The 24509-nt window shown below is 45.0% G+C and overlaps 2 protein-coding genes across 2 annotated transcripts in view; one reads left to right on the forward strand and one right to left on the reverse strand.

The window, feature by feature from the left end:
* CENPE (centromere protein E) overlaps positions 1-24509 on the forward strand; it is a 176040-nt gene that overhangs the window by 127759 nt on the left and 23772 nt on the right. Inside the window, 1 exon segment of the mRNA XM_040346326.1 lies at positions 21954-21979. Coding sequence (XP_040202260.1) covers positions 21954-21979 — 26 coding nt within the window.
* On the reverse strand, positions 1723-19851 carry LOC120918329. Its single transcript, XM_040329871.1, has 5 exons — positions 19378-19851; positions 14611-14904; positions 4562-4825; positions 4232-4335; positions 1723-2028 (listed from the first exon to the last, which is right to left on the reverse strand). Exons 1-5 carry the CDS (start codon positions 19721-19723, stop codon positions 1963-1965), a joined length of 1074 nt encoding a protein of 357 aa, XP_040185805.1. The 5' UTR covers positions 19724-19851; the 3' UTR covers positions 1723-1962.

Raw genomic sequence — 24509 nt, forward strand, 5'->3', positions numbered from 1 at the left:
GCATAGGTGTGAACCTGGCCTTAAACTCTCCATAGGATTAAATTCTACAGGTTGCATATTTTAAGTTACAGCTCTAATGATTGCGGCGATATGTGTGGTTTAGGAGATATTTTTTTACCTACAGGTAAGTCTTATTATAGGCCTTATTATAGACTTACCTGTGTGTCAAAGTTAAAAAAATCCCTATACAACCGCTTTAAGTGCAAAAAAGAAAAATGTTAATCATTCCTGATCCTCATTTTATGCATTCTCTTCTGATCTGCATGGTTGTTATCTACCAGTCCATATTCTACGATGGGCACATGTCCATTCTGCATAGCACTGCGTAAACTGTTGGCGTCATATAAATCCTGTATAATATAATGGGCGCAGGTTCATTCTGGATGACAACAGGCGAAGGTCAATTATTATTATACAGGATTTATATAGCGCCAAATTGCGCCGTGCTTTACAACATGAGGGCAGACAGTACACACGATCGGAAATTCCGACAACAAATGTCCGATGTGAGCTTTTTGTCGGAAATTCCGACCGTGTGTAGGCTCCATCGGACATTTTCTGTCGGAATTTCCGACAGCAAAAATTTGGGAGCTGGTTCTCAAAATTTTCCGACAACAAAAGTTCTTGTCGGAAATTCAGATCGTCTGTACGCAATTCCGAAGCAACAAAAATCCCACGCATGCTCAGAATCATTGAACTTAATTTTTCTTGGCTCTTTCTTGGCCGTTTTTCTTGGCTTTTTCTTGGCCGTTTTTCATGTCATGAAAAAAAAAACAACGTTTTTCTCGACATGATTCTTGTCAAGCCTGCCTTGCATACACACGATCGTGAAAAAAAAATGCTTGAGCAAAGCGCGGTGACGTACAACATGTACAACGACACCATAAAGGGGAAGTTCCATTCGAATGGCGCCACCCTTCGGGCTGCTTTTGCTAATCTCATGTTATCGCGTGTTAGTAAAAGTTTGGTGGGAGACGATTCGTGCTTTTCAGTCTGTTACAGCGTGACGAATTTGATATCTCCATTACGAACGCTAGTTACCAGAATGAGTGCTCCCGTCTCATAACTTGCTTCTGAGCATGTGCGTTTTTTCCCCCCCAATCGTTAAAGCCCACACACGACCGTTTTTCACCACAAGAAAAACTACGAGAAAAAATAGAGCATGTTCTAAATTTTGAATGCCCATTGTTCACGTCGTGAAAAATGCTCTGGAGCCCACACACGATCGTTTTAACAACCAATTAAAAAATTGCATTTTTCTCGGCATGAAAAACGTACGTCGTGTGTACGCGGCATAAGTGTTGTACATCACCGCGTTCTTGACGTTCAGAAATTCTGACAATATTTGTGTGACCGTGTGTATGCAAGACAAGTTTGAGCCAAAATTCCGTTGGAAAAAAAATCCACAGTTTCCGAATTTCCGAGCATGTGTACGCGGCATTACAATGCAAGTCAATACAGGGAAAAATACAATTTAGGAGGGAGGTTCAAGTGATACTAAAAAAAAAGGTAATAGCTGTGGGGGGATGGGCTGATAGAGAAAATAAAAGTACAGTTGGTGGAGGCAGGATAGGTTTCTCTGAAAAGAAGGGTTTTCAGGGATCATCTAAAAAGCAAACAGAGTAGGAGATAATTGGAAAGATTGGGGTAGGGAGTTACAGAGGATGGGAGAGGCTTGGGATAAGTCCTGGAGGTGAGCATGGGAGGAGGTGATGAGGGAGCTGGAGAGCGGGAGGTCCTGGGAGGAACGAAGGGAACGATTTGGTTGGTATTTTGGGACTAGGTCAGTGATCTAGCTGGGGGCCGATTTGTGGATGGATTTGTAAGTAGTCGTCAGGATTTTGAATTTAATTTGTTGCCTGACTGGCAGCCAATGGAGGGATTGGCAGAGAAGGGTAGCAGACACTGAGCGGTTGGTAAGGTGGATGAGCCTGGCAGCAGGATTCATGACAGCCCCCCTCTCTACATGTCACTTAGAGGTACAGTTTCTGCGATCACATTCGTCTTCTCGGTCTTCTGGCAACAGCTCTAAAAATATAAACCCGGGATAACATGTCAGATAATAATACAGAATATCCTCACAGATCACACAGGATTTATAGCTGTGACACCTCGTCCTTTTACTTACTGTCTCTGGTCTACCGGGGTTTTCTGCATCAGATAAGGGCAGCCAAGCTGGAGCCCCCCCCCCCCATGACATTGTGACGGCCCTCACCATTCCTGATCACCTCCATACACTCCATGTATTAGATTTTCTAAACAGTATTCAGCCTTTACCCATACATTCATTGTACCTAGGAGGAGCTTCTTCATGTATAAACAGGGATGTTTTCCTGACCCCACACAGTAGATGACCCCCCCCAGATGGAGGGTGTAAGGGGGACCGAGTGACCCAACAGACAACCATGGTGGTAGCAGTGGCAGTGCTTCCATAAAGGGCGCAGGAGCGCCACCCCCTCTCTCCTATCACCCCTCTATCATCATAGATAGATTCATATATTGCATAAAGCAGCGGGCCTGTTTTTTGGAAGTGCCTGATTAGAGCCTGTGGGCTCTCATAGGTTTCCAAATTGGTAAACAGTTGGCGCAATGCTGTGCATTCGCCGTTTACTCCCAAACAACATCCAAGCCATAAAAAGGGTTGCATCACCACCAATTGCTTTTTTCAACAAGCTTTATTCTCTTCCAAGCAACAGCATCTCACTGGACAAATGTAGCGCTTAATTGTAAAAGTAGGTCCTACATCAGGGTGAAACATGCCAGGGGAGAAAGCTGTGTCCAATGGGATGTTGCTGCTCAGAAGAGAGTAAGGCTTGCAAAAAAGTGGTGAGACCATTTTTAGATATTTTGTTAAGATTACATCACATTTTAGGAGACCTGTTATGGCTCACTGATTGCTGTAGACTTGCCTCGGCCATGGAGAAGCCCTACATGTAATGGAGACCCAACATGTGCCTATGTACTAGAGCTGCACTATTCTGGCCAAAATGAGAATCACGATTTTTTTGCTTAGAATAAAGATCACAATTCTCTCACGATTCTCACGGCGTAAAATGTTTTACATTTATCCCCAAAAAAATTTGCGCTAACTTTACTGGCTAGCTTTTTTTAAATTCATTAAACTAATTTTTTCCAAAAAAATTGCATTTAAATGCAAATATATATATATATTTATTCATATATATGTTTGGGGGTTCTAAGCAATTTTCTAGCAAAAAAATAATATTTTAAACTTGAAAAGAGCTGTCAGAAAAAGGTTTGGTGTTTAAGTGGTTAAATGTTTTTAATTTACATACAGAAGTTTATTCCTTTGCTGTAAAAGTCAATGTGATACAATGTTTAGACTTAACTTAGAATGTTTTCAAATCTTGGCAGATTGCCCAGACTTTGACTTTTGGCTGAGAACAGAGAGGAAATTCTTTGCATACCAAAGTGCAGAGAGAAAATTATTTTTATGTCAAAGATTGTGAAATCCTGTGTCAAGATCGCAACGGGAAAAAAATCGTGATAACGATTCTTGACGATTAATCATGCAGCTCTACCATGTACCCTGCAGGACTACTCCAGACACAGATAGGAGGACGGACAAAGGATGGACAGACCAACTAGAGACAGAAGGATGGCTAGAGGAGGGGCAGACCCACCAGAGACACAGAAGGATGGACAGAGGAAGGACAGACCCACCAGAGACTGAAGAAGGATGGACAGACCCACCAGAGATAGAAGGAATGGACAGAGGTGGGACAGACACACCAGAGATAGAAGGAATGGACAGAGGAGGGACAGACCCACCGGAGACAGAAGAAGATTGGACAGTGAAGGGAGAGACCCACCAGACATAGAAGAATGGACACAGGGACAGACCCACTAGAGACAGCAGAATGGACAGAAGAGAGACAGACCCACCAGAGACATAAGGATGGACAGAGGAGGGACAGACCCACCAGACACAGAAGAATGGACAGAGGAGGGGCAGACTCACCAGACACAGAAGGTTCACCACTGGAATTTTACCTCCTAGTGATGCCAGGACATTTTATTTACTCCTACTGACCATTTTTTGCCTCAATATAGTGTTATGGACAGTAAACTAGCACTTTAAAGAGTTTAGGGACCCTGAGATCACAGCCAACCAGTAGTGATAATGAGAAATCTGTTTCTGCATCCACTGACTGACAACTCTTATTTTTGTAATAATGTATTAATGAGAGGAAAAATAAATATAATTTACCGTATTTGTAGTGTAAACAATCACTGCTACTGAAATTCCTGAGACAACGAGACCAACACCGAGACCAACAATGAGACGATTAATTTTTCTATATTGCTTCAAATCTGTAAAAGCAAGTAAATGGAATGTAGATACACGATTTAGATACACATGATAAATATACAATGTTTCAGTCTGTATGGCAGTCATGTGACATCTCACCTGTATAATCCTCCATCAGGAGAGCAGAGAAGAGACAACATTATACAATGTTACTATTCTGTGTCACATTCCCACTATGATCATCTTCTATACAGATCACATTATTCCCCCATTAATTGCCCTTCTCACCTCTGACCTCCAGTCGGTATTCTCGGATCCCCTCACTGACCGGGTTTGTGATCCTGACCCGGAATCTCCTCTCGGCGTCGTCTCTCTGCACACCGGGGATAATCAGAGTCCTATTGTCATCTATCAGCCGGTATCTTTCCGGGAGAGGCTCCCCATCCACCTCCCAGGTCACAGCGCTCTCTTCTCCAGCGAAATGGACGCTCACCGCCATCTCCTCACCCAACCGACCCCCGATACTGGTGATGTTGTAGATGAGAACTGGATCTGGAATGATAAGGAGGACGACCATCATTTATAGGTCACAAATAGGGATGAGCCGAACACCTCCCAGTTCGGTTCACACCAGAACCTGCAAAAGGACCAAAACTTTGCGCGAACTTTAGAACCCTGTTTAAGTCTATGGGACTCAAACGTTCGGAATCAAAAGTGCTAATTTTAAAGGCTAATATGCAAGTTATTGTCCTAAAACGGGTTTGGGAAACCGGGTCCTGTCCCATGGTTTTTAAAACTGCAGTTTTTACGGACGCAGTGATTTTAATGATGCTTAACCACTTCCCACCCGGTCAATAGTATATTGACGTCCGGGAAGTGGTTCTGTTATCCTGACTGGACGTCTATTGACGTCCAGCAGGATAAAATGCCGGCGCGCGCCCGTGGGGTCGTGCAGCGCAGCGTTTGGTGATGTAGGGTGTCAGTCTGACACCCTGCATCTCCGATCTCGGTAAAGAGCCTCCGGCGGAGGCTCTTTATCACGTGATCAGCCATGTCCAATCACAGCTGTTCACGATGTAAACAGGAAGAGTCGTTGATCGGCTCTTCCTCACTCGCGTCTGATAGACACGAGTTGAGGAGAGCCGATCGGCAGCTCTCCTGACAGGAGGGGTTCGCATTGATTGGTTATCAGCGCAGTCCCCCCTCGGATGCCCACACTAGACCACCAGGGAAGCCGCCAGGGCCCAATAAAGCAATAATAGGCCATCTGTGCCACCCATCAGTGCCGCCTATGAGTGCCCATCAGTGCCGCCTATGAGTGCCCATCAGTGCCGCATACCAGCGCCGCCTATCAGTGCCGCCTCATCGGTGTCCATCAGTGCCACCTCATCGGTGCACATCAGTGCCGCCATATCAGTGCCCGTAATTGAAGAAGAAAACTTACTTATTTACAAAAAAATTAACAGAAAAAAATAAAAATCGCAGAGGTGATCAAATACCACCAAAAGAAAGCTCTATTTATGGGAACAAAATGATAAAAAAAATGTATTGTTTGGGTACAGTGTAGCACGACCGCTCAATTGTCATTCAAAGTGCGACAGCGCTGAAAAATGCAAATTGGCTTAAAGCGGGGGTTCACCCTATTAATAAAAAAAAAAAAAAAATATGTTTTTCTTCTAGCATAACATGAGGCATAGTAGCGCGAGCTACAGTATACCTGTCTTTATTTTTTTAGTCCTGTACTCACAGTGTAATCGTAGCGACAAGATTCCGACCCCCCTCGGGGAATGGGCGTTCCTATGGAGAGGCAGCATGATTGACGGCCGGCTCTGGCACGTCACGCTTCTCCGGAAATACCCGAAATAGGACTTGGCGCTTCACGGCGCCTGCGCATGGCGCCGTATAGCGCCGTGAAGAGCCGAGACCTTTTCCGGCTGTCTTCGGGGAGCGTGACGTGCCAGAGCCGGCCGTCAATCACCTTCCCTCTCCATAGGAACGCCCATTCCCGCGGGGAGTCGAAATCTTGTGTCTACGATTACACTGTGAGTACGGGACTAAAAAAATTAAGACAGGCATACTGTAGCTCGCGCTACTATGCCGAATTTTATGCTAAAAACATGTTAATAAGGGTGAACCACCGCTTTAAGCAGGAAGGTGCGTAAGTGCCTGGTATGGAAGTGGTTAAAGTGAAAAAAAATGAAATATTCCTTTAAATATCGTACCTAGGGTGTCTATAGTATGCCTGTGAAGTGGCACATGTTTTCCGTGTTTAGAACTGTCCCTGCACAAAATTACATTTCTATAGGAAAAAACTAGTAATTTAAAACTGCTTGTGGCTTTAATGTAATGTCCGGCTATATGGATGAAAATAATTAAGAAAAATGGCATGGTTACCACCCCCCAAGCCCATTAGCAGCCCCTTTGGGTCTTTTATGGATATCAAGGGGAACCCTGCACCCAACTTAAAAAAAAGGAAAGGTGTGGGGCCCCCAGGCCCTAAATACTCTGAACAGCACTGTAACGGGAGGGCCCGTAGAACCCAGAAGCTTGTAGAAAGTATGAGCCAGAAAATAATGGACATTCAGAATATGTCTTGGATTGCTTTAAAATGGTTCTATAATGTTTATCCACAATATCTTCCAGGATATATGCCATATTAGAAGAGTGACTCGTTCATAATGTTGGGACACATACTGTTAGATGCAATGTTACGAAATCCAGCCCACCTGTCTGTCTGTTTTGATGTAAATTAATCTAGGATGGCTTCTGAGGATCTTTCATTGTGCTTGTGCTAATTGACCCTGTAATTGTGTGAAGGAGTCCTGTGATAATGTGTATTGTAGTTTAGGAGACAGCAAGGCTAGCCTAAAGGTCATGTGTCTGAGTCATCAGCTGTAGTTAATTAGCTCATGTTAATTAGGTCTGCTCAAAGGTGTATTGTCAGAGTCAAATGAGGAGAATGTAAGAACCTCCTCTTTTGGTGTATAAAACTTGTAGTTTTTTAATAAAGTGTAATTCCCTGTTTGGAACCTAAAAACAGAGCTGTGTCTCGTTATTAGGGGGGCCAATATTATTATGGTTCTTGTTCGCCTGACTGTGGGTCTCGGTAGCTGCCTTGTGTTCGGAAAGGGAATATCCTAAACGGAGTCAACCCCTCTCATATTTGGGGTGCCGTTACAAGCAGTATACAGGCAGTGCAAACAAGACAGGGACTGTAGGTTTGTTGTTAAAGTGGAGCTCCGCTAAAAAAAACCCATTAAAAGCCAGCAGCTACAAATACTGCAGCTGCTGACTTTTAATATTGGCACACTTACCTGTCCTGGAGTCCAGCGACGTCCGCAGCAGAGGACGAACGATCGCTCGTCACTCTGCTGCCCCCCCGCCATCCTCGGTGAGGGAACCAGGAAGTGAAGCGCTCCGGCTTCACTATCCGGTTCCCTACGGCGCATGCGCGAGTCGCGCTGCGCCTGCTGATTGGCTCCCGCTGTGCTCTGGGAGCCGAATGTTCCCAGAACACAACGGGGGGGGAGGTGACATCCTGCCCGCAGTCTGCCCGCAGACTGTGGCCGGAAGTGGGTGCAAATACCTGTCTTTAGACAGGTATCTGCACCCCCTCCCCCCTAAAAGGTGCACAGGAGACGCCTCTTACAGAAGAGAATTTCCCTTCCTAGGGGTAGATTTCCTCTCACTTCCTGTTGTCTCCTTCCGTTTGCAAGTAGGAGTCGTTTGTAAGTTGGATGTTTGAAAGTAGGGGCCTGCCGTATATACTCTGCAGAAATGTGGGCCCTAGGTGTTGGTGTTGCCACAACACTGTAAGCCCTCACAGTTACGCCCTGCTGTGAACTATTATATTAAGAATTGTAATTACATGCCATTGTTGAACAGTGGTAGAAAAATTGGGCCTTTGGTGGTGGTAGTGGTGCCACAACACTGTAAGTCCTCGCAGTTACTTTTGGTGGGTGCAGGAATGGGCCCTGCTGTGAAATATTACATAAAGAATTGTAATTACATGTACCTGTTGAACAGGGGCAGAATAATTGGGCCTTAGGCACTGGTTCCGCAACACTGCAACTCCTCAAAGATACTCTAGTTGGAGCGCAGGAATGAGCCCTGCTGCAAAGTATTGAAGCAAAAATTCTAATTATCCGCCCCTGTTAAACAGGGCAGAAAAATTGGGCCCTAGCCACTGGTTTGCGGTGCCCAGAACCAAAAATGTTCTTACAAGCTATGAGCATGATCATTGAGGAGGAAGAGGATAGTCACTCAGCATAACAGGATAGTCACTCAGCATCAGCATAGGCAGTCTTGAAGGGATCTGACATAAAAAAAAAATGATTTGGTTACATCAGCATCAGGTGCTTGGTAGCTGGTTATCCAAGACTGATTCGTTTTTATGAAGGTCAGTCGATCGACCGAGTCGGTGGACAGGCGCACCCTGTGATCGGTTACAAAGCCTCCAGCAGCACTGAATGTGCCTTCTGAAAGAACGCTGGATGCAGGACAGGCCAGTAGCTCAATTGCATACTGTGCAAGCTCTGGCCAGTGATCCATCCTCAAGACCCAGTAACCCAGATTTTTCAGTGGGAAAGGTGTCCAAGTCTGATCTTGCCCCTATTATTCCCGCACCATGTAAAACAGACGCTGGCGATGGTTGCTGAAACCGGTCATACCTTGGGGCTGCGGACTAAAAAATTGTCTGAATGCATCGGTTAGACAGCCACCTTCTCCACCGCTCCTTCTTTGACTGACCGAAGCCTCAGCAACACGTTGTCCAGGACCAGGATTTTGTAACCCTCTCTGGATACGCATTGCACAGACCTTTCTGGAAGGCCTCCCAAAGATGTTTCATCTTCTGCTCCCTCTGCAACGGCAAGATAAGGTGAGGCATTCGGTCCAGAGTCCTCTGGGTCACTCAGGACAACATGACGCAGCCACCTCCTCCCAGCCACGTACAAGTCCATGGGTTTCTTGGGACTGTAATTGATCCTTTGAATGCTGATGCTGAGTGCTAGGCTCCACCCCCATGCTGACACAATCCTCCTCCTTCTCCTCCTCGTCCTCTTCCTGTGTAATAGGGGGGCAAGCAGGAACACTGTCTGGATAAAGGGGGCCTTGAGAGGTAAGGAGGAAGTCCTCCTCTTCCTCCCTCTGTTCTGCCTCAAGTGCCCTGTCCATTATTCCATGCAGCGTGTGCTCCAACAGGTGGATAAGAGGGACAGTGTCACTGATGCATGCACTGTCACTTCTCACCATGCTCATGGCCTCCTCAAATGGTGACAGGACAGTGCATGCATCCCTGATCATGGCCCACTGGCGTGGGGAAAAAAACAAGCTTCCCTGACCCTGTCCTGGTGCAATATTGGCACAGATACTCATTGATGGCCCTCTGCTGTGTGTGCAGCCGCTTCAGCATGGCCAACGTAGAGTTCCACCTGGTGGGCATGTCACAGATTAGGCGGTTCTTGGGCAGGTTGTATTCCTTTTGGCAGGTCAGCCAGCCGAGCACTAACATTATTTGACCGTTGGAAATGCACACAGAGTTTCCTGGCCTGCTTCAGGACATCCTGTAAGCCCGGGTACCTGCCCAAGAACCGCTGCACCACCAAGTTAAGGACGTGAGCTAAACAGGGCACATGGGTCAGTTGTCCCTATCGGAGGGTGGAGAGGAGTGCCATTGTCACAAACCACCATTCCTGGCTTAAGCTGGCTTGGCGTCAACCACCTCTGAGCCTGCCCCTGCAGAGCTGACAGAACCTCTGGCCCAGTGTGGCTCCTGTCCCCCAAGCACACCAGCTTAAGCACCGCATGGCATCTTTTTAACTGCATAGCCCCTTGAACGCCTACGGAGCACCGCTGGTTCCGAGGACAAATTAGCACAGGAAGAGGCCATGGAGGAAGAAGAAGAGGGGGTGGAGGAGAGAGGTGCGTCACAATCACCAGTAGTAGCATTTTGGAGGCGTGGTGGCGGAACAACCTCCAACACTATTGTAACTTGTCCTGCATCCTTCCCAGCTGCCAATAGAGTCACCCAATGCGCCGTGAAAGATAGGTAACGTCGAGAAACACTAGCTTTACGTTAGGTGCACAATGTGCGAGTGAGTGAGTGAGTGAAAAACTTATATAGCGCAGCACATGCAAACTGAATCGCCTCTGGGCGCTGTATCCATTCTCAGGGTAAGGAACCCTTGACCTCAGAAGAGATGGGTTTTAATCTTTCTCCTGAAGGCCAAGTGGTCTAACTCCAATCGGATGGTGGTTGAATGAATGAATGAATGAATGACTTGTATAGCGCAACGCATGCGAACTGAATCGCCTCTGGGCGCTTTTCCAGCCAGTATCTGCTTGGCTGGTGCGGTCATTTTTACCCCGTAGGATCATGACACACTAGGGACACACAGTCATACACACATGTATACATATATACTGGGCCAATTTGGACGAGGTCCAATTTACCTACCAGCATGTCTTTGGAGTTGGTTGGTAGAGCGTTCCACAGTCGAGGTCCCTGGACTGAAAATCTTCGATCTCCTTTGGACTTGTATCTGGCTTTGGGTATCTGAAGTAGGTTTTGATTGGTGGATCGCAGAATGCGATTGGGGTTATGGGCTTTTATTTTTTCGCATAGATATTGGGGGGCGTTACCTTGAATACACTTATGCATTAGGCAGAGTGCCTTGAAAGTGATTCTGTCTTTTACTGGCAACCAATGAAGGGATCTCAGTGAAGGTGAGATTGATTCCCATGTTTTTTTGCCGGTCACTAATCGAGCGGCCGTATTTTGAACGGGTTGCAAGCGAGTGATTTGGTATTTGGGGAGTCCTAGATAGAGGGCATTTGCGTAGTCAAGTCTAGAATTGATGATTGTTCCCACCACGACTGCAATGTCTTCTTTCGGGATAAAGGGCGTGAGTCTGCGTAGTAGGCGCAGCAGATGGTGCGATCCGCTGACTACTGACCCTATTTGTGCATCCATTGTCATGTAGGTGTCGAAAATGACTCCGAGACTTTTGACTTTGGTGCTAGGGGTGATAGTTTTACCCAGAATGGGCGAGGGAGTCCATGTTGAAGCGGGGTGATTATTTCGGTTGGCGTGAAACAGGAGAAGTTCTGTTTTCGAACCGTTGAGTTTGAGATAACTGTTTGTCATCCAGTTATCTATCAGAGTAAGGGATTTCTCTAGTCCAAGAGAATGATCCTTTTTGTTGCAGATGCGGAAATACAGTTGTGTGTCATCTGCATAGGAGTGGTAAAGTAACTTCTGGTTACTGATGATTTCAAAGAGAGGGCAGAGATAGATATTGAACAGAACAGGAGACAGAGGGGATCCCTGAGGGACTCCGCATGATATCGTGCGTTTTTCAGAAGTGAAAGACCCCAGTTTCACTATTTGTGATCGATTTTCCAAGAAGGAGGAGAACCAGGGTAAAACACCTTCCGCGACTCTGGCTACTTCAACTAGCCGGGTCAGCAGTAGTCCATGGTCTACAGTGTCAAAGGCCGTGCTTAGGTCCAACAGTATCAGGAGACAAGATTCTCCTTTGTCTGCGGCGTCTAGAGCGTCATCCCATATTTTAAGCAGCGCCGTTTCTGTTCCGTGACCCGGACGGAAACCTGATTGAAACGGATCGAGTAATTTATGGGTGTCTAAATGCTGTTGCACCTGTTGTACAACTTCTTTCTCCATTACCTTGGAGAAGACATTTAGGCCTGTTATGGGTCTCCGGTTGTTTGGATCTTTGGGGTCGAGGGTAGGTTTTTTTAGAATTGGTTTTATTGTACCTTGTTTCAGCAGGGTGGGCACCATGCCCTCCTTGAATGACTGGTTTATAAACTGCGTGATAGCTGGTGCCAATATATCGGCACTTTCTTTCAGCAGTTTAGTGGGGATGATGTCATTGGGTGCTGTGCTGTTTCGCAGAGTACCGATGATGTTTTTAGTGGCTTCGATGGAAATGGGTTTTGAGTGAATTTTGGTGATTGCGGCGGATTTATGTGGGTATTAGGTTTGTGATTTAGGGGGGGGGGGGGGTGGTGACGGTTCTATTTTGCTGAATACTTTCACGGATTTTTTCAATTCTATTAATGAAATAATCCGATAATTTGTTGCAAAATTCTTGTGAATCAGAATTGGGGGCCTCTAAACAAGCAGGATTCATAGTCTGAGAGACCAGCTTGAAGAGTTTGCGGGGGCGGTTTAGGGCATTTTCAATGATTTTGGAGAAATGATTTTTTTGGGCTATAAAGATTTCTTTGTGATATTTCTTGGTTATTTTCTTATAAATGGTGTGGTTTTCCTCTGAAGAGCTCATTTTCCAAGCAGCTTCTGCTCTTCTACGCTCTTGCTTTAGCAACGCCATCTGGTCATTGAACCAGCTGAAGTTGTTTTTTCCGGATGCAAGTTTTGCATTTTGGTGCTACTAAGTCAGCTGACTGTAGTAGCGCCTTGTTGATGGTGTCAAGTGTTTCTGTGGCTGTGTGTTTTTGTTGGATTGTTTTTATTTTGTTCCCTAGTGTTGTTTTGAAGAGTTCCGAGTGGAGCTTCTTCTGAGATCTAGTCCAGTGAGTTGTCACCGGTTTTGTCGTTTTTTTTGGGCTGGCATTTTTGGTGATTGTGAATTTGATGGCATGGTGATCGGTCCATGGTTGCGGCTCATTTCCCAGGACGTCAATTTCCAAATCTTGTTTGAAAAATGAGATCGAGCATATGGCCTGAGGCATGAGTGGGGCCTTGTATTAGTTGCTGCAGACCTAATCCTTCCAGATGCTCGATGCAGGCGTCGGCTACGGGGTCCAGCGAGGAGTTGGCCCAGAGGTTGAAATCCCCAAGCACCAAAAGGTTTTTGATGTTTAGGGTATATGTGGAGATGAATTCCGTCAATGACGTGAGAAGGTGCGTTTTTGGGCCTGGTGGTCTATAGCAAAGTAGCATATGGACCGTATCTTGGGGATTTGTTTGCAGCTGCAGAGTGAGGGTTTCCATGAATGGAAGCGAGTTTTGAAGGACTGGTTTGGTGATCGAGAGGTGAGTCTTGTGGATCACTGCCAGGCCCCCCCCTCTTTGCCCCACTCTGTTTTGCATTTGAATGCGATAATTTGCTGGCACCAGTTCTGCTAGAATGGTGTTGCAGTCGGCAGTCAGCCAGCTTTCTGTGATGAAGAGGCAGTCTACATCGTGTTGAAGGATGAAATCATAGATTTCTTGTCAGTGTTTTACTGCCGATCTTGTGTTGACCAAAGCGCATATTATGCGCTTGGGCTGGGGTACCTGCGCGTAGTTTTTGACTGTTGATCGTTGATTGATTCTCAACAGTCGCTCATTCCTTAGAGCTTTTTTGGTGACAACTGGGAGTATAGAGGCAAATGGTTTTAGTTCCCGGATGGTTTCTGCAGAGTATTTTAGGTAACCCATGGTCGCAGAAAAAAACGCAGGGAAGTAATGTTGATTGGGGGGGTCTTATATGGTGATGGGTGGAAGACTGTCCAAGTGAGCCGTCACTTGTTGAGTCTTCTCTCCCCGATTGGTCCAGAGGAAGGCGAAAAACCCCAGGCGTGCTGTGCCAATCTGCAGCGATCGGGGAAAAAATTCCTTCCTGACCCCTTAACGGGTGATCGGTGCAACCCTAGATCAATTGCTTAGGGGGGTGTGGGGGGGGGGTGGGAGTCCTGTTTTTTTGTGCTGTGTCTACAGCAGCCGAGAGCTGGGAGGACCCTGCCTGGCTGCACTATCCCTGGGGAGAGCCGACTCGTTTGAGAGCGTCCTGCTCTCACTATCCTTGGGGTGAGCAGACTAAGGTGAGAGCGTCTGCTGCACCGCTAAATCTATATATCAAGAGTTCCAACTTTATTAGCTGCAAGCTTGTTCTGGATCAGTGATTGAACAAAATAATGAAGACTCCTGTCTTACCTCCTGTTTCAAACTCCTGGTTTTTAACTCGGGCACTTTTGGTCAAAGAATGCACTTCTGGTCAGAGAGTCCACATGTGAAGCCACCATCAACTGGGAGCTTGTACAGCCACTTTATACTCACCTGTGAAGACCTGTGAACAAACACACACCTGTGAACAATTAAACCCTCCCCTTGATTAGCAGAAAGGAAAAAGAAAAAAAAGCTGTTTAAAAAGTGTCAGAGAAAAAGAGGGGAAAAAAATCTGCAAGCAGAAGCAGATGATAGCAAACTCCTGGTTTTTAACTCTGGCACTTTTGGTCAAAGAATGCACTTCTGGTCAGAGAGTCCACATGTGAAGCCACCATCAACTGGGAGCCAGCTGGTGTTGACCCCGATCTATAACACCCCCATACATGGAATATAACATGACCCCCCCCATAGTCACCAATACCTTCTGGTTCCAGCATTCTGATGAACATTGTATCATTGATCAGCCGGTATTCCCGGATCTCCTCACTGACTGGGTTTGTGATCCTGACCCGGAATCTCCTCTCGGCGTCATCTCTCTGCACACCAAGGATAATCAGAGTCCTATTGTCATCTATCAGCCGGTATCTTTCAGGGAGAGGCTCCCCGTCCACCTCCCAGGTCACAGCGCTCTCTTCTCCAGAGAACTGGACGCTCACCGCCGTCTCCTCACCCAACCGGCTACAGTTACTGGTGATGTTGGAGATGAGAACCGGATCTGGAATAATCAGAAGGACAGTGCCAAATAATTTCATGCTTAAAGGGTTGTAAAGGAAAAAATGTTTTTCCTAAATAGGTTCCTTTACCTTAGTGCCGTCCTCCTTCACTTACCTCATCCTTCCATTTTGCTTTTAAATGTCCTTATTTCTTCTGAGAAATCCTCACTTCCTGTTCTTCTGTCTGTAACTCCACACAGTAATGCGAGGCTTTCTCCCTGGTGTGGAGAAAGCCTCTTGAGGGGGGGCTAACCGGAGTGTCAGGACGCCCACTAACACACAGCTCCTTTCTCTATCTGCAAATTAGAGAGTGTCCCGACTTGCCTGCTTGCCCCTCCCCCTCAATAGGCTTTCTCCACACCAGGGAGAAAGCCCCGCATTACTGTGTGGATTTACAGACAGAAGAACAGGAAGTGAAGATTTCTCAGAAGAAATAAGGACATTTAAAAGCAAAATGGAAGGATGAGGTAAGTGAAGGAGGACTGCACTAAGGTAAAGGAAGCTATTGAGGAAAACATTTTTTTTTCCTTTACAACCCCTTTAAATGTATTATGTGCTTCTATAGCATTTTTCATCCTGAGGATTCAAAGCACTTCAAGGTGAAGCATCTATCTTGAGAACGCTCCTTGGAGCCTAAATCACAAAAAGGGCGCATCAGCCTAGTGCATTACCAATGGCACCATTTATTAACCACTTCAGCCCTGGAAGGATTTGCCCCCTTCCTGACCAGGCCATTTTTTGAGATACAGCACTGCGTCGCTTTAACTAACAATTGCGTCCCTTTAACTGTCGTGCGATGTTATACCCAAGCAAAACTGACGTAAATTTTTTCCCCACAACTAGAGCTTTCTTTTGGTGGCATTTGATCACCTCTGTGTTTTTTATTTTTTGTGCTATAAAAAGAAATAGAGCGACAATTTTTGAGCGAAAAAAAGCAATATTTTTAACTTTTTGCTGTAATAAATATTCCCCCAAAATTTTTTAAAATACAAATGTCTTCCTCAGTTTAGGCCGATACGTATTCTTCTACATATTTTTGATAAAAAAATTGCAATAAGCGAATATTGATTTATGGCATTTTTATTATTTTTTATACTAGTAATGGCGTGATCTGCGATTTTTATCAGTCTGCCCATTCTCCTCTGACATCAACAAGGCATTTTCCTCTACACAACAGCCGCTCACTGGATATTTTCTCTTTTTCCCACCATTCTCTGTAAACCAGAGAGATGGTTGTGTGTGAAAATCCCAGAAATAGTCAGACCAGCGCGTCTGCCACCAATGACCTTGCCACATTCAAATTCACCTAAATCCCCTTTCTTCCCCATTCTGATGTTCGGTTTGAACTTCAGCAAGTCATCTTCACCACGTCTAGATGCCTAAATGCATTGAGTTGCTGCCCCTGTGATTGGCTGATTAGCAATTTGTATTACCAGGCAATTGAACAGGTGTACCTAATAAAGTGGCCGGTGAGGGTATACTCCATATTACTCTACTTTTGTACTCTGTTTTCTATATGCCACACTTCTCCGTATATGTGCTCTACTGGGTTACAGTCTGTGGTCCCATTTCAAGTTATCATTAGGGATGAGCTTCGAGTTTGAGCCGAACAGCGAACAATTTGGAGTGTTCGCGGCAAGTTCGTGTGAACTTTAGAACCCAGTTAAAGTCTATGGGACTCGAACATTTGAAATCTAAAGTGCTAATTTTAAAGGCTAATATGCAAGTTATTGTCCTAAAAAGTGTTTGGGGACCTGGGTCCTGTCCCAAGGGACATGTATCAATGCAAAAAAAGTTTTAAAAATTGAAGTTTTTTCGGGAGCCGTGAATTTAATAATGCTTAAAGTGAAACAATAAAAGTGAAATATTCCTTTAAAAAAAGCACTTGTTTCCCGTATTTAGAACTGTCTCTGCACAAAGTGTAATTTCTGAAGGAAAAAAAGTCATTTAAAATCACTTGCAGGTATAATGAATTGTCGGCTCCCGGGAATACAGAGAAAAGTCATTCATAAAAAATAAAAAAAATGCGTGGGGGTCCCCCCAAATTCAATTACCAGGCCCTTCAGGTCTGGTATGGATTTTAAGGGGAACTCCACCCCCAAATCTCCCCGGAGAGGAGATCACCCATCGCAGGATACCAACAGCGTTGGAGTGGAGACCGAGAGTGGATTACCACCTCTGGAATCTTTATTTTTAATAAAGGACTTTCCCCAAGGTGTCTGTGTTTTTTTTTTTTACAACTGTTACACTTTCTTTGCTAAATGGTAGAGGTACAATGTACCCCATTACCAATTCACATAGGGGGAGGCGGGATCTGGGGGTCCCCTTTGTTAAAGGGGTCTTCCAGATTCTGATAAGCCCCCCGCCCGCAGACCCCCACAAACACCGGGCAAGGGTTGTGGGGATGAGGCCCTTGTCCCCATCAACATGGGGACATGGTGCTTTTAGGGGTCACAGACCCCCAAAGCATCCTCCCAATGTTAAGGGCATGTGGCCTGGTACAGTTCAGGAGGGGGGGGCGCTCTCTCGTCCCCCCCATTTTTCCCGCGGCCTGCCAGGTTGTGTGCTCAGGTAAAGGGTCTGGTGTGGATTTTTGAGGGGGAACTCCAGGCCATATTTTTTTAAATTTGGGGTGGAGTTCTCCTTAAAATCCATATCAGACCTGAAGGGTCTGGAATAGATATTTGGGGGAAACCCCACGTCAATTGTTTTTTAATTTGACGCAGGGTTCCCCTTAATATCCATACCAGACCTGAAGGGCCTGGTAATTGAATTTGGGGGGACCCCACGCATTTTTCTTTTATGAATGACTTTTCTCTGTATTGCCAGGAGTCGACAATTCATTATAGCCGCGAGTGATTTTAACCACTTAAGCCCCTTAGGCAGCTAAATGCCCAGGCCAGGTTTTGCGATTTGGCACTGCGTCGCTTGAACAGACAATTGCGCGGTCGTACGACGTGGCTCCCAAACAAAATTGACGTCCTTTTTTTCCCACAAATACAGCTTTCTTTTGGTGGTATTTGATCACCTCTGCGGTTTTTATTTTTTGCACTATAAACAAAAATAGAGCCACAATTTTGAGAAAAATGCAATATTTTTTACTTTTTGCTATAATAAATATCCCCCAAAAACATATATAAAACATATTTTTTCCTCAGTTTAGGCCGATACGTATTCATCTACCTATTTTTGGTAAAAGAAATCGCAATAAGCGTTTATCGGTTGGTTTGCGCAAAATTTATAGCGTTTACAAAATAGGGGATAGTTTTATTACATTTTTATATATTTTTATTTTTTTACTACTAATGGCGGCGATCAGCGATTTTTTTCCGTGACTGTAAAAATTATGGCGGACACTTCGGACAATTTTGACACATTTTTGGGACCATTGTCATTTTCACAGCAAAAAATGCATTTAAATTGCATTCTTTATTGTGAAAATGACAGTTGCAGTTTGGGAGTTAACCACAGGGGGCGCTGTAGGAGTTAGGGTTCACCTAGTGTGTGTTTACAACTGTAGGGGGGTGTGGCTGTAGGTTTGACGTCATCGATCGAGTCTCCCTATAAAAGGGATCACTCGATCGATGCAGCTGCCACAGTGAAGCACGGGGAAGCCGTGTTTACATACAGATCTCCCCGTTCTTCAGCTCCGGGGAGCGATCGCGAGGGGGCGGCTATTCATGAATGAATAGCCGCGCCCTCGTCCCGGATCGCTCCCTGAGGCTTACCGACCGCCGCATGTACCGGGGGGGGGTTGCGATTGGACCCCCGACCCGTGGAAAGGCAGCAACGTATATGTACATGCGGCGGTCGTTATGCGGTTAAATGACTTTTTTCCTGCAGAAATTACATTTTGTACAGGGACAGTTCTAAGCACAGGAAATAAGCGCTACTTCACAGGCTAACTATAGCCACCCCCCCCCCCCCCCAGGTACGAAATTTAAAGGAATATTTAAATGTTATTGTTTCACTTTGAGCATTATTAAAATCACTACTCCCGAAAAAACGGACGTTTTTAAAACTATGTTTTTTGCATTGATACATGTCCCCTGGGCCAGGACCCGGGTCCCCAAACACATTTTAGGACAATAACTTTAAAATTAGCACTTTAGATTTCAAACGTTCGAGTCCCATAGACTTTAACAGGGTTCTAAAGTTCACACAAACATTTGTGTGAACATCGGTTCTGGTGCGAACCGAACGGGGTGGGGGGGGGGGGGTGTTCGGCTGATCCCTAGTTATCATAAACAGGACTGTGCTGATAGTTACAAACCCTTCTGTCCACATCCCTCCAGTATCATATTGAGTAGGACAGATGGATAAATATCAGTAGGCAATGCCCTAATCCTAGTGCATTAAGATGTATACTTGTTTGATTTACAATAATCACTCATCCTGTAAAATAGCCACACTTCTGCCCCCATAGAGAACAATGCAGTGTGGAGAGAAGTGTGATGTAGTATATGGACTCTTACCCAGAACACGGATCTCTGTAGAGGACATTACGTATCCCGGAGCACAGTGACACCAAACCTTATATACACAGGAATCATCCTTCCTGGCATGTGTCAGGATCCAGCATCCACTCCCTGTGTCCAGTTGTAGTCTGGGGTCATGTGATTTAGTGTCATTGATAAAACAAAGATTTTCCAGCAATGTCCTCTCCTTTCCTCCACATTCTCTGAACATCTCCACAGTGACATCATCCTCAGGACACTTCATATTACAGCCAGTGATGTCTGATCCGCTCTGTATATACACCGTTCCTGATGACACCGGTATGATCATCATACACAGGAGACCTGGGGGGAGAAGACACATCAGAAATGTGAGAAGAACTTTCAGTGTCTTTTAAATGTCACTAAGTGTAACCAAAGTAAAAAATGAACAAACACTGATTGGTCTATTTATAAACCATTTCTTGGATGAAAATCAAAACTTTTGTGCAATCTGCACAAATTCTGACTATAATTTTCCTAATAGAGTAATTCCAATGATCATCGGCTCCATCTAGTGGCCAAACCATTATATAATTTTTTGAACTACCTAAATAAGAAAATATACTCCATTTTGGCCACTAGATGGTGCAAACAATTATAAGGATTACTTTTTTAGTAAATTACAGCCAGAATTTGTGCAGTATGAATATATCTTTGATATTCGTTCAAAATTTTTTTTAAAATAGATTCCCATTGGTTGGAGCAGATGAGGGTCCTTTTTATATTCCCAGACATAACAGGTCCTCCTTTATATTCCCAGACATGACAGGTCCTCTTTATATTCCCAGGCATGACAGGTCCTCTTTATATTCCCCGACATGACAGGTCCTCTTTATATTCCCATGCATGACAGGTCCTCTTTATATTCCCAGACATGACAGGTCCTCCTTATAATCCCAGACATGACAGGTCCTCTTTATATTTCCTGACATGACAGGTCCTCTTTATATTCCCAGACATGACAGGTCTTCTTCATATTTCCTGACATGACAGGTCCTCTTTATATTCCCAGACATGACAGGTCTTCTTCATATTTCCTGACATGACAGGTCTTCTTTATATTCCCAGACATGACAGGTCCTCTTTATAATCCCAGACATGACACGTCCTCTTTATATTCCCCGACATGACAGGTCCTCTTTATATTCCCCGACATGACAGATCCTCTTTATAATCCCAGACATGACAGATCCTCTTTATAATCCCAGACATGACAGGTCCTCTTTATAATCCCATGCATGACAGGTCCTCTTTATATTCCCCGACATGACAGGTCCTCTTTATATTCCCAGACATGACAGGTCCTCTTTATATTCCCAGACATGACAGGTCCTCTTTATATTCCCCGACATGACAGGTCCTCTTTATATTCCCAGACATGAGAGGTCCTCTTTATATTCCCAGACATGACACGTCCTCTTTATATTCCCAGACATGACAGGTCCTCTTTATATTCCCAGACATGACAGGTCCTCTTTATATTCCCAGACATGACAGGTCCTCTTTATATTCCCAGACATGACAGGTCCTCTTTATATTCCCCGACATGACAGGTCCTCTTTATATTCCCCGACATGACAGGTCCTCTTTATATTCCCCGACATGACACGTCCTCTTTATATTCCCAGACATGACACGTCCTCTTTATATTCCCAGACATGACAGGTCCTCTTTATATTTCCTGACATGACAGGTCTTCTTCATATTTCCTGACATGACAGGTCCTCTTTATATTCCCAGACATGACAGGTCTTCTTCATATTTCCTGACATGACAGGTCCTCTTTATAGTCCCAGACATGACAGGTCCTCTTTATATTCCCAGACATGACAGGTCCTCTTTATATTCCCAGACATGACAGGTCCTCTTTATATTCCCCGACATGACAGGTCCTCTTTATATTCCCCGACATGACACGTCCTCTTTATATTCCCAGACATGACAGGTCCTCTTTATATTCCCAGACATGACAGGTCCTCTTTATATTTCCTGACATGACAGGTCCTCTTTATATTCCCCGACATGACAGGTCCTCCTTATATTCCCAGACATGACAGGTCTTCTTCATATTTCCTGACATGACAGGTCCTCTTTATATTCCCAGACATGACAGGTCTTCTTCATATTTCCTGACATGACAGGTCCTCTTTATATTCCCAGACATGAGAGGTCCTCTTTATATTCCCCGACATGACAGGTCCTCTTTATATTCCCAGACATGACAGGTCCTCTTTATATTCCCCGACATGACAGGTCCTCTTTATATTCCCCGACATGACACGTCCTCTTTATATTCCCAGACATGAGAGGTCCTCTTTATATTCCCTGACATGACAGGTCCTCTTTATAGTCCCAGACATGAGAGGTCCTCTTTATATTCCCAGACATGACAGGTCCTCCTTATATTCCCAGACATGACAGGTCCTCTTTATATTCCCAGACATGACAGGTCCTCTTTATATTCCCAGACATGACAGGTCCTCTTTATATTCCCAGACATGACAGGTCCTCTTTATATTCCCAGACATGACAGGTCCTCTTTATATTCCCAGACATGACAGTAAAGACAGAGAAAAGTGTATGTATCTCATGCTACAAAAAGGTGACATTTATTTTGTAAAACAAAAGTGGCAAATCACAAATTTCAGACAATTCATTGTATTATATAAATATGGAATTCTTCTGGCGGAAGTTATTTTGTTTCATTACAAAAACAGTTACAAAGTTTCTCATCTCCTTGTATTATCCCAGACTCTACATGTAGTAAGAGCTCCCTCTAATGGTCAGTTCCCAGATTTACTCCTAATTTATTAATAATCTGAATCTGCGTTCATTCATTTTAGTATTTGTCTGATCTAATTAACCACTTCAGCCCTGGAAGGATTTACCCCCCTTAACCCTTTCATGCCTAAGCCTATTTCTGACATTTGTAGCCAGATTCAGAGAGACTTACGTCGACGTATCAGTAGATACGCCGTCGTAAGTCCGAATGTGCGCCGTCATATCTATGCGCTCATTCTTAAAATGAGATACGCCTGAATTTTGCCAAGATACGACCGACGTAAGTCTCCTACGCGGTCGTATCTTGGGTGCATATTTACGCTGGCCGCAAGGGGCGCTTCCGTTGATTTACGCGTCGAATATGTAAATGAGCTAGATACGCCGATTCACAAACGTACTTGCGCCCGTCGTTGTGATCTACGTCGTTTACGTAAGGCGTTTTTCCGGCGTAAAGTTAAACCACCAAAAAGCTGGTCTAAGTCATTTAGGGTATGGACGTCGGAAGTGCCGTCGGATTTTACGTCGTTTACGTAAGTCGTACGTGAATGGGGCTGGGCGTAAGTTAGGTTCACGTCGTAAGCATTGAGCCGTCGTATCGTAGGGAGTATTTGCGATGTGATCCTGGGCATGCTCGCGCATGCGCCGTTCGTTCGGCCATGCATTCACATGGGGTCACGATTCATTTGAATCCAACACGCCCACTGCCTTGCCACTTTGAATTACGCTGGCTTACGCCGGCCCATTTACGTTACGCCAAAATATAGGAGCAAGTGCTTTGTGAATACAGTACTTGCCTCTCAATGTTACGTCGGCGTAGCGCATATGAGATGCGCTACGCCTAACTAAAGATGCGCCCGTCTCTCTGAATCTGGCTATTGGTGTATACAAGTTAAAACCCATATTTTTTGCTAGAAAATTACTTAGAACCCCCAAACATTATATATATATATATATATATATTTTTAGCAGAGAATCTAGAGAATAAAATGGCGATTGTTGCAATATTTTATGTCGGACGGTATTTGTGCGGCGGTGTTTTAAACGCAACTTTTTGGGAAAAATTAACTTTCATGAATTAAAAAAAAAAGTAAAGTCAGCCCAATTTTTTTTGTGTAATGTGAAAGATAATGTTACGCCTAGTAAATAGATACCAAACACGTCACGCTTTATAATTGCACGCACTCGTGGAATGGCGACAAACTTCGGTACCTAAAAATCTCCTTAGGCGACGCTTTAAACTTTTTTTACGGTTACCAGGTTAGAGTTACAGAGGAGGTCTAGTGCTATAATTATTGCTCTCGCTCTGACGATCGCGGCGATACCTCACATGTGTGATTTGAACACCGTTTTCTTATGCGGGCGCGACTTCCGTATGTGTTTTCTTTGTTGCACGAGCTCGCGGGGAGGGAAGCGCTTTAAAAAAAAAAATCTTATTTATTTTATTTATTTTTATAATATTAAAATTGTTTTTTTTTTTTTTACATTTTGATCACTTTTATTGCTGTCACAAGGAATGTAAACATCCCCTGTGACAGTAATAGGTGGTGACAGGTACTCTTTATGGAGGGATCTGGGGTCTAAAAGACGGCGATTCTGAATTCTGTGTATTTTTTTAAATCCGGCGCCATTGGCAGCCGAGAAACCCGTCGCTTCCGTGTTTTCATTGCGGAGACTGAATCAAAGCCGTTTACGGTGACGGATCGAGGATCGGGTCGCTCGGTGGGATGGGAGGCTCGGTCAGAGCGGCGAGAGGCGGCAGGAGGGGGGGATGTCTCCTCCGGCATAACAACCGAGCGGCTTATAGCCGCATTGGTTGTTATGCTTGGATAGCCAATCGCCGGCTCTAAACAACGGTACCAGGGTGATGCCTGCAGCTGCGGGCATCATCCCGGTATAAACCCGAAAGATGAGGACGCATATATGCGTACGCTTGACGTGAAAGAGTTAATGACCAGGTCATTTTTGTGATTCGGTTCTGCACTATTTTAACTGACAAATGCACGGGTTGCATTGCATGAATCTATGTATTGTCGCCGCTGCCGCCCACTATTCAGTTGGCCGGCCCCCCTGGCGAGTGCCGGCCGTCTGAATAAATGAAGCAGGTTGGCTTTGGAAGTGTCTATCAGAGCCAGCAGCCTGAGGGCTGTAATCGGCTTCCAAATAGTTAACCAGGGGGACGCACAGGCAGGGCCGGATTAACAAGGGGGCTGATGGAGCTGCAGCTCCAGGCCCCTTTCTCAAGATAGGCCCATTTGCCCAAAAAAAAAAAAATAATGAAAAAAAAAAGATCGAATTTGGGGGGTTGTAGCTCGATGACCAGAGGTCAC

The sequence above is a fragment of the Rana temporaria genome, chromosome 1 (genome assembly GCF_905171775.1).
Source record: "Rana temporaria chromosome 1, aRanTem1.1, whole genome shotgun sequence".
NCBI lineage: Eukaryota > Metazoa > Chordata > Amphibia > Anura > Ranidae > Rana > Rana temporaria.